The sequence below is a fragment of the Tachysurus fulvidraco genome, chromosome 22 (genome assembly GCF_022655615.1).
Source record: "Tachysurus fulvidraco isolate hzauxx_2018 chromosome 22, HZAU_PFXX_2.0, whole genome shotgun sequence".
Lineage (NCBI taxonomy): Eukaryota > Metazoa > Chordata > Actinopteri > Siluriformes > Bagridae > Tachysurus > Tachysurus fulvidraco.
Window position 1 is genome coordinate 5,072,741 of NC_062539.1, and position 10,701 is coordinate 5,083,441.

Sequence of the window (10,701 nt, forward strand, 5' to 3'; positions counted from 1 at the left end):
AATATATAAAAAAAGAAAAGTACATTTTTCTTAGAATCAATACTAACTGTAGCCTTAAGCAGAATATACACATTTATTTAGATCTCAGCAGACATCATTCATTCTCAAGTAGAAAAACCTGACATTTCCTTTATAAATATTCAGTAGTTGATAATAAAATGAATAATACTCGGTGCCCTCAGATCCTCTACTGTGGCTAGTAAATGTAAACCTATATATATGTAATAAAGTAATGGGTCTGAGGCTAATATTTGAAAATAAAAATGATAACATGGCCACGTCTTCCTATAAACTCAAGTCAATATAGGCATTAACATTAGCATTGATATACTGACCAGCAGTAAACTCTTGTAAAATGTATGTACAGTATGTTTATCAAATGCATTCTCCAGTTCAAACCACGGCCCATAAACACATTTCCTCCTCTTTTGTAGTAAAAACATTATTATTATTATTATTATTATCATCGTCACCATACCAAGCTTTTTCCATATTCAAGTCAATGAGATGAATGATATATTAAAGAAATGTAAAGAAAATGTAATCAACATAACGACTAAGGTAAGAGAACATCAGACGATATCATTTAGTACATAGATCTATATAATGATGTAGAATAATTTCACTCTATACAGCACTGTAGATTTGGTTTCAGTAGTAAAGATGTGTAATTAAACCTTTTAACTGTGCTTTAACTTCACACTTTCTTTGGGAATATATACACGTGTCACTGCGGCCATCAAAGAGGTCCTGCAATCTGCTAGTTAATATTTACTAGTGCATGCAGAGCACCAGAACACTGACCTTCAGCCAAGAGGAGACCTTTAACCTCAAGACGACGTTTGAGAGCAGAAGATAATTAAAATGAATGAACCCACACAAATTGGTTTGGTAAGAATGCACCAACGGGAAAGTGGATCAAAATGCAAACGATAAACAAAAAGATTGAATTGATAAAACATGAGTCACATTTACAATTTATCATTTATACCTCCATAAGTGTGTAAAGACATATTGTTGGATAGAAATATGGTGAAATGGAGAAATGAAGTTAGTTAAAAATAATCTAACTAATTAGAAAGGTGAGATCTTGGTCAGAAGCTGTTGATGATCGTTTCTATAGTAACACTATAGAGGTGCTTGTCCTGCAGACACTTCACATAAACTATTGGAACAATTTGTTATTCAAAAATCTGATGTTTTTCAGTGTTTTTTTTTCAACCGGCTCGACTGTTTTCAAAACAATGCGTCGTCATAGACAACCCGGAGATACAATAGCGCCATCTAGTGGCCAATGTAGAAACATGTCTCAATACAATATAATAAATGTTTGCAAAATCATACTTCGTTGTCATGGCTTCGTTTACATTTAAAACAGTTTAGTTTACAGGATTTTTGACCACCTTCCTGCTGGTTAACTGCAGTTTTGTGGAACTCATAGTAAATAATGAAAGCTTTATAAAGATTAAAAATGATCGTACTCATCAGTTGTGTGAAAGTATGGGATTTGGTGTGGAAATTCAGTAGCTGTATGCACTAATGCAGACTCCCTGTTCATTACATTTTTTTTCCCTCTGAAAACTAAACACATGATATAGGTCTTTACAATGTCTGTGACTATTTCATGAAGTACTGTAAGTGCACTGACTGTTTATCACTAATATTTTTAAATTCACTTGCATTTTTTTTTATCAACTCATGTTGGTGACATTACATTCACTCCATATATAAACAGAAATGTGCCTAAACATTAGTATAAAAAGGATGAGTATAAAACATCATTATTTACACAACCATACTTTCTACTCTCACAAACAGAACTTTTAAAAAAAGATTAAAATAATGTTTCAGTGCATAAGACTTTTCTGAGTGTGCTGATTAACGTGAAAGTAACTCGACTCTTCACTTTTGACACTTCTCACTTAATATACAGGAAAAAAAACAAACAAAGTTAAAGTAGTACTATTACAGACTGAAATGAATGGATTAAAGTGGTGTCCCTGATCTCTACTGGTCAACCAGCTCTTCTGCATCTGCTCCACTGAAGTCCTCTGTGTCACTGGGCTGCTCAGGGACGGTGTCTGGGACGACCGTGCTCAGGTCCAAACTCACTCTGGGGCTTATTTGGTCATCCTCAGTGCTTGTCTCACTCACCTGGCTCACCAGAAGGCATCGTTTATTTATCTTCCCCATGTCCTCTCCATCGGAGTCCGTGTCCAGAGAGCGCTCACGGGAACCAGATGAACCCAGAGAGTTACCTGGAAGAAAACAGAAAACATAATAAGGCCAAACGAATAGAAATAGATTCTAATTGGGATTGGAAGCTCACAGGTATCATATACAGCAAGTTGTGCTAGTAACTCACCACAGTCCTGCTCTGAGATAAGCCTGTTCTGCTCCTCCTCCACATCTTGAGCTTCGTCAGTACTCTCCTATAATGAAACACCCTATCAGCTCTACTTAAATAATAAAGCAACATTTATTCTGAATGCAAGATATTTACAGAGTTATAGTCATTTGGGATGTTTAAGCTGGGATAAAAAAAAATATACCTATATCTGTTTTCTGCTTTTTCTTTTGTTACCATGTCAAACTAGACAACGTGTTTTTGTAAAACTATACAATTGCAGCTATAAAGCTGAGGATTATTCATGTCAAGACCCAGCCCTACTGAGATATGCCAGAATCCCTATTTGACTTTTATTCCATTTTATGTTAGATACTGTATGCTGTTAACTTTCATAACAATCATATTACATTTTTATTTTGTTCTCCTGCTGCCTGCTGAAATATCATGATCCACAACATTATACTCATATCAACAGTATTCACAACACTATACTCATATCAACACTATTCACAACACTATACTCATATCAACACTATTCACAACAACACTATACTCATATCAACACTATTCACAACAACACTATACTCATATCAACACTATTCACAACAACACTATACTCATATCAACACTATTCACAACAACACTATACTCATATCAACACTATTCACAACAACACTATACTCATATCAACACTATTCACAACAACACTATACTCATATCAACACTATTCACAACAACACTATACTCATATCAACACTATTCACAACAACACTATACTCATATCAACACTATTCACAACAACACTATACTCATATCAACACTATTCACAACAACACTATACTCATATCAACACTATTCACAACAACACTATACTCATATCAACACTATTCACAACAACACTATACTCATATCAACACTATTCACAACAACACTATACTCATATCAACACTATTCACAACAACACTATACTCATATCAACACTATTCACAACAACACTATACTCATATCAACACTATTCACAACAACACTATACTCATATCAACACTATTCACAACAACACTATACTCATATCAACACTATTCACAACACTATACTCATATCAACACTATTCACAACAACACTATACTCATATCAACACTATTCACAACAACACTATACTCATATCAACACTATTCACAACAACACTATACTCATATCAACACTATTCACAACAACACTATACTCATATCAACACTATTCACAACAACACTATACTCATATCAACACTATTCACAACAACACTATACTCATATCAACACTATTCACAACAACACTATACTGATATCAACACTATTCACAACAACACTATACTGATATCAACACTATTCACAACAACACTATACTCATATCAACACTATTCACAACAACACTATACTCATATCAACACTATTCACAACAACACTATACTCATATCAACACTATTCACAACAACACTATACTCATATCAACACTATTCACAACACTATACTCATATCAACACTATTCACAACAACACTATACTCATATCAACACTATTCACAACACTATACTCATGTCAACACTATTCACAACACTATACTCATGTCAACACTATTCACAACACTATACTCATGTCAACACTATTCACAACAACACTATACTCAGATCAACACTATACTCATATCAGCACTATTCACAAAAACACTATACTTATATTAACACTATACTCATATTAACACTATTCACAAACGCTCTTCACCTGAAATTGTTTAACACACTCAGTCCTGTGTGCTTTTCACCTGTATGACTAGTGTTCTGCTCTTACCTGGCCCTGGTTGGTGCAGCCTGGCGAGGAGGAGGATGTGAGCCGGATTGCTGAAGGGCTGAAGATATGATCCTGGAAAACAATGAGGGCCTCCACGATGCGGGCCTGGTGAGGGTAGTCCACCAAGGAGGAGAGGGAAATAGTGGCGCCTGTGGGTTTGGGTCTCATCAGGGTCGGGCCAAACACAATACCCAGATTACTGAAGCTCATCTTGTTATCGTCCTCCAACTCAGCCACTCTGAGAAAGAAGGGAAAAGAGGGATTAGTTGTCATAATTGAAATAATAAAAATTAGATTTACCCCAAAAAATAGCACATAATCCAAAAATGTTTGCAATCTAAAGCCTGCCCCTTTAGTCCTGGAAGCCAAATCAAGCTGATTTTTTCATCATTACAGTTTGTTTTCTCTCCTTGTATTTTAAGATCTAATTGTATGAGTGATTCAAGTGAGCTTTAATTGGATTTCTATATATTCTTTCATTCTTTCATTTCTATATATTCTTTCATTGTTTTTAAACAAATCCTGCATCCAAAATAGTATTATTCTGTCAGACAATGTGTTTTGAGATGAGATACACAATCTAACCTAAAGCAGCAAACTTCTATACCCAGTATATCTCGTCTAATATTATGATGAAGACAAAAAGAAAAATTGTCAGTTTGTAATTTTTAAAGAAAAGATATCTGTAACTGGTATGACATATAGAGATCTGTTATTACTGTTGCATGTTTGCTCCATTCACCTGTGCAGATGTCGTACTATGTATTTCAGCGTGGCGATATTGCCTGCTTGGAGATCTTTAAGCAGCTCTCGAAGTTTCTCTACCAGATTGAGCACCATGGGGTCGGTCTGCTCTCCCTGATCCAGAATCTCAGGGCCCTTTGCACCATCTCCTCTGTCTGGGCCGTCAGAGTACAGACTCTCCTTCGCCAGTCCCATTAACTTGTTATACATGCGGAAGGGCATGATGGGCTCAGGCAGCTGGAGAGCAAATAAAGGTGATGTTAAGTCATAGACTCCATTGTCTTATGTATTTTTATTTAATGTCTAATCCTATAATGAAATAAACTATGGACACACAAATAACCTGTTAAACTTCTCTAATAACCCCATTTCATTAGCAAGCTACTTAGCTAGTGTTTCATGTGGCACAAATTTAAGAAAAGATATTCCTCTGTATGATGATCTTAATTGAAGATAAAGATTAGCATGATCATCATGTATAAAGTTTTCAGATTCTGCTGTTAACTGGTACGCAGACACATTCTCTTGACACATGTTGACACAAGTTTTATCAACTCGAGCCCTGCCCAATTTCACGATTTCCGTTGTCAAACCTTGACTAAACCTCACTGTAAAAAGCAGAAAAAAAAGTATGCGATGGTGCACAGGGGACTTAAACCAGAACTCTTGTAATAATGTTAATACTTAGCTTACTGCTCTGCAATTTAACAAAAAAAAAAAATCCTCAATAGTTCCTCAATGATTCTTGAGCTTAGATTTCTAAAGAGTGATAAGTCAATAAACCCTGTAACTGCAATACATTGATGTGTGTGACAGAACTGTATACAGAGCCAGAGGACTCTTAGTTAAAACACCTGTCGAAGGTAGAGCTTGAGTACGTTGCTGATATCATGTGGAGATGCTTGAGAAAGTTCCACCAGCTCTTTGCCATTCTCAAACGCCTGACACAGCTTCTCCACACGTGTCTTCACGCCGTTCACACGGTATATCCCCTAAAGAAGCGCACACAGAAGCACACACATCATCTCTGTGTTGTTACGAGCAGAAAGAACAGATGAGAGTGGTACAATATTGTCCTTCATCATTTTTTAATGAAATATTGATTGTATACAACTCAACACTCAGGGTTTAGATCAACAACCCACAATAAAGACCTAATTCTTCTCTTACCTTCATACTGAGTGCTCTCTTCTCAATCTCCTGGATGCACTTCTTGATGATGAAGGGTACTCCCTCAGAGTCGCCCTGCAGCACCTGGGAGAAATCTCGGCCGAACAGCTGTAATCGGCCCTGCAGCTTTTTGTGGCCACACTGGATAGCCAAAGACTCCAGACACTTCTTATGGCAGGCCAGAAAACACTACGACATGCCGTTAAATATATAAGCATACAAATCTAATTTAAACAACAAAGCCAAAGTGTAAATAATACTCTATTTAATTTAATGCTCACGTGTTACATTGAGTACAGTTCTTGGGCTTAATCTTAGCTCACCTCCTCACACTCTGCTCCCTGAAAGTACACGTAACTGTCACACTCGCGGCACTTGGATGGCGTACGGAGTTTCCGTAGCCGATGCGTCTTGGCAGCTTTGGACAGACCCATGTTGCGAAACGGCCCAGTGGACACGGTCATCTCTGGTTCAATCCCATTCATACCTTTGACACAAACCAGACTCATGGTATTCATATGTCCTTATAATGTGTTTAATTATTTGTGATGTCAAAGAAGCCAGAGTATTCCTTTATTTAATAAGTCTAATTATTTACATTTTTAGGAATGCATCCTTCAAAAAAGTGCACATTATAAACAGATACCCACTAATTTAATTAAACAATATAGAGATTAGAGAGAGTGATTGGTGCTCACTTTGTTCAAAAGAGGTCACATTGCCATCGTGGTCATCTAAGTCCTCGATAGAAGACAAGGTTCCAGCTGACACGGGTCTTGAAGCCTTTGAGACGTCTCCTGTAAAAGCGTACACTCTTAAGCATGTCATTTCTCTTGTATCTATTTAGACTGTCCCTTGTGTGAATGGTGCCTGATTTTGGGTGTGTGTTTAGTTTTGCAGCTTGCACCTGAGCTGGTGGTAGGAGACCCCAGTCCACTTCCTCCTCCAACACTTTCTGTGTCACTCACAGTAGAGGGCCAGGACTTGTGTGCCTGCTGAGCTCGATCTGCAAAATACAGCCAGAACGCCATAAGAAACTAAGAATGGCACCAAGGTGAATTCTGTGACATACTGCAATTAATAAGACATGCATTATTTTCTCATAAATGTTTTTTTTCTCAAAAAAAAAAAAAACACCAACAATAAAAAAAAAAGAAAATAAAGGATGAATGAATGAATGAATGAATGAATGACCTCTTCTGGTCTTGACCACACCCCCTTCTGTGGACACCAGGTTGGTGTTTGGAGTCTCCGTGCTGCTTTGCTGTTGGTAGTCTGTGATGTTTTCAGATTGTGGTCGAGCAGGATGACTAAACAGATAAAAAAAATAAATATTAGCACAGTATTACAGGCATGTTGACTCTTATGAAATTTTTCATTGTTGTGACTTGCTGTTCTCGGAAACTAATTAAGCTACAGCGACTCCGATTCATGTCGAGACACATTACACCACCCCTTGTTGATTTTTCCAATAACAGTATACTGTGTTGTTTTAATATTGACACTCTATCCAGCTTCAATAGAATCTTCCCTGTTTTTTTTCTTCTTTAAATCACTTTAAAGAAGAAAACAGCAGAAAAACAGAAAAAAATCTGCTTTACAATACATTGAGTTTTGCTGGTTCTTAGTTTTTAAAACCTTTCATTTTCCTCCACAGAACAATGTGGACATTACGCTGCAAAATGACAGTGGTGAACATCATCGCAGCCGGCCACACCCTGCACAAGAAGCTGGGAAGCACCCTGTAATAAGGGACTCTTTAAACACGGAGTAACTCACTATGTGCCTGAGGCGGAGTACGGCTCAAACTGGAACACGGTGACGCGCTCGGTGCTGAGCTGCAGGTTTTTGATATGTGCAGCATACTGTTGTCCTGGATCATACAGATTACAGCTCTCACACAGCGTCTGGTAGTGCACAGGAAGTGGCGCTGTCTGCATGTGCAGGATCTGGTAGTACGATATGGTGCACTGATGGTGGGAAATAAGAGAGAGACGGCCAGAGGCTCACGATTAGAATGTCTTAATCTCAATCAGACTTCAGGCGATTCATCTAATTAATAGAGGGCCAGTTTATCAGACACTGTTCAAGATTAATCTTGTACTAAATCACAGTGTCAGTGGTGATTCAGCATTTATAGTCAGTTTTAGGCTATTCTTGAGATTAATGTGTGGGGAAACTCACATATTCCTTCACATATGAAAAGTAACATTCATTACCAATACACCTTACTCTACAGACATATTTATTTAATTATTTGATTAGAAATTTGTTAGGAACTGTCTCTCAGCATGACCAGGGCTGCTTCATGATGTTATTTGCTTTCTGTTCTTGTCTGGTCTCTGACCTTGTGTTGTGATACCTGATTGTTTTTACCTAGACTGTGTCTCACCTTCATTAGTCTGCTCCTTTCTTGTGATTAGTTTCATCAATTCAAAACGGTTATTATTAATACAAAAACTCAAGATTAATATTAGGCTTTATATTTATGTGTTTGTAAAACTCCCTTAAATGGAAAAGGAAGAAACCTTAAGAGGAACAAGACTCAAAAGGGAACCTCATCCTCATTTGGATGACACTGGAGGGTGTGATTTTAAACATACAGTCTAATTGTGTATTGATGAGGAGGTTGTTGTCCTCAAAGACCACATGGAGTTGGTTTCTACTCTTAGAATGTCTGAATACTTCATAAAGCATATTGTCATATTTAGTTTTCATAGTTAAAATGTTCCTGGCTTTCTCTCCTTGCCAGTTTTTCCTGTCTGACATTTATGAATCACTCCAGTCTGTTGCCATCTTTCCCCTACATAGGAGTCTGACGGTGATACTTGGATTGACCGTAATGAATACCACGCTTGCTTGTGTCCTTCCGCATCTAACCACACCATACACAATTCCTGTTCCAGCTCTTTCATACAGCAATGACATCTTTTATTATATGATGGTTTCCCATACAAGACTTTCTCCCTTGCTATGGTATATACCAGAATATGATAATGCTTCTGTTTGTTATTAAACAAAATGTATGAAAAATCTAATAAAATTCAAGTGATATGCAAATGCTGCAAAATCATTGCTCAAAGATCTCCCGAAAGAAACTGATGGTTACGTATCTGTGAATAAATACTTAAGAAGAACTACTCAACTACTTAATAACATGCTTTTGCTAATTATATATTGGGGGATTTTGTATGGGGAAGCCTCAAAGGAAGAATGAGTGTGCAGGGCGAAGACTCACAGCACGCAGAATCTGGTCACTCTGTCTGATGACGTCCTGGATCTGTTTCAGCACGTTCACCTTCACGTCTTCCAGCTCCTGCTGCTGAGTGGTGGCATCAGCAATACAAGTGCGGTATGTGGCCTCAGCCTCCTCTGACTGGGAAGCATACATAAAAAGGAGAAATATGATATGCAATTTTATACAGCAGCACAGATTAATTTTCTGTAACATCATTATTTCTACACAAACAGCTCACTCACTGTATGGAAGATGATCCATATAAAAATATTAATGTTGTGAAGATTTCTGTAAGGAGATGTTTATGTAACATTTAGGCCATCCTTAAAAATATTCTTGTTTGCCGAACCTGTCAAATTAAGACCGACTCAAATTTGTATTTTTTTTGCTTTAAGTCCGACCGACTTGCTGGTTGTAAATTTGCGTTAAGACAGACTTTTGGTTTTTTTACTCTTCGAACAACTAAGACAAAAGCAATAAAATAATATTAATTATATTTTAGTAAGTATTGTAAATATATAAATTGCCTAGGCCTACATACAATCGAAGGCTACATTCTTTCTTTTAAATAAAAACCCGTGATGTCATCTATGTTTACACTATTGGTTAACGGATGTCACACTATGGCCTGTGCCTTCGCTTCGTCTCTTTCTCTCATTCACTGTCAGAGTCAACGGTTCTCGCTTGGTAATGATGGCTGCAGTAAACAAAATGTTCGCGGTCACCATTCAAAGTCAGACGGGTTCGGGCACCATAATACATCTAAATTATTCATTAAAACAGCTCGACACCGCTTTAACTTGGCACGAAGTTCTGGAAAAACTGTGCCCAGCATCAAAAAGAGGTTTGCAATGATGCGCCCGAAGGCACGGGTTGAAGACCCAGTCAGCGACGTCACGATATGCTAATTTGTTTAAATTCATACCTAAGTAATCACCATCACCAAAATTGTACTTTTTTTTTTACACTGGAACTTGAAAAGAAAAAATATAGACCTACCTACCGACCCTTTTTTTTTTTTTTTTTTACTATTACTGCAAACCAAAATATTTTTAAGGATGGCCTTATGTATGGAGTCCAGTGTGACAACATGTCAGTGCTTTGGACAGAGATGTTTCTTGTTTCTCAGTAAAGTAGAGAAACAAAGAAAAATAGAGGTTGGTGAAAACTGCAACATTTTATATTCTCTGACTTACTGCTATTGGCCTGAATCTTGGTGGAAACTTGTGGTTATAAATATTTGTGTATATGTAACCCTTGCGTAACCACTTAAAACCCCTCCACCCCTTGATATATCTTAACAATCCTCAATTTTGTAGCTACATATGTTTCCTAACAATCTTACTGTATTTACTGAGTAATCTATATAGTAGTTAC

General features: G+C 37.1%; 1 protein-coding gene across 1 annotated transcript in view; it reads right to left on the bottom strand.

Moving 5' to 3' along the window:
- Positions 1-59: 59 nt before the first annotated feature.
- arhgap45a (Rho GTPase activating protein 45a) overlaps positions 60-10,701 on the bottom strand; it is a 23,889-nt gene continuing 13,247 nt past the window's right edge. The window contains exons 12-23 of the mRNA XM_027150428.2: positions 9,325-9,462; positions 7,866-8,056; positions 7,281-7,396; positions 6,994-7,092; positions 6,785-6,883; positions 6,410-6,573; positions 6,087-6,275; positions 5,771-5,908; positions 4,915-5,153; positions 4,173-4,410; positions 2,366-2,432; positions 60-2,258 (exon numbers count right to left, since the gene is read on the bottom strand). Of these exons, the coding sequence (XP_027006229.1) occupies positions 2,008-2,258; positions 2,366-2,432; positions 4,173-4,410; positions 4,915-5,153; positions 5,771-5,908; positions 6,087-6,275; positions 6,410-6,573; positions 6,785-6,883; positions 6,994-7,092; positions 7,281-7,396; positions 7,866-8,056; positions 9,325-9,462 (1,929 nt within the window). The 3' untranslated portion in view covers positions 60-2,007. The remainder of the gene's footprint in view (positions 2,259-2,365; positions 2,433-4,172; positions 4,411-4,914; positions 5,154-5,770; positions 5,909-6,086; positions 6,276-6,409; positions 6,574-6,784; positions 6,884-6,993; positions 7,093-7,280; positions 7,397-7,865; positions 8,057-9,324; positions 9,463-10,701) is intronic.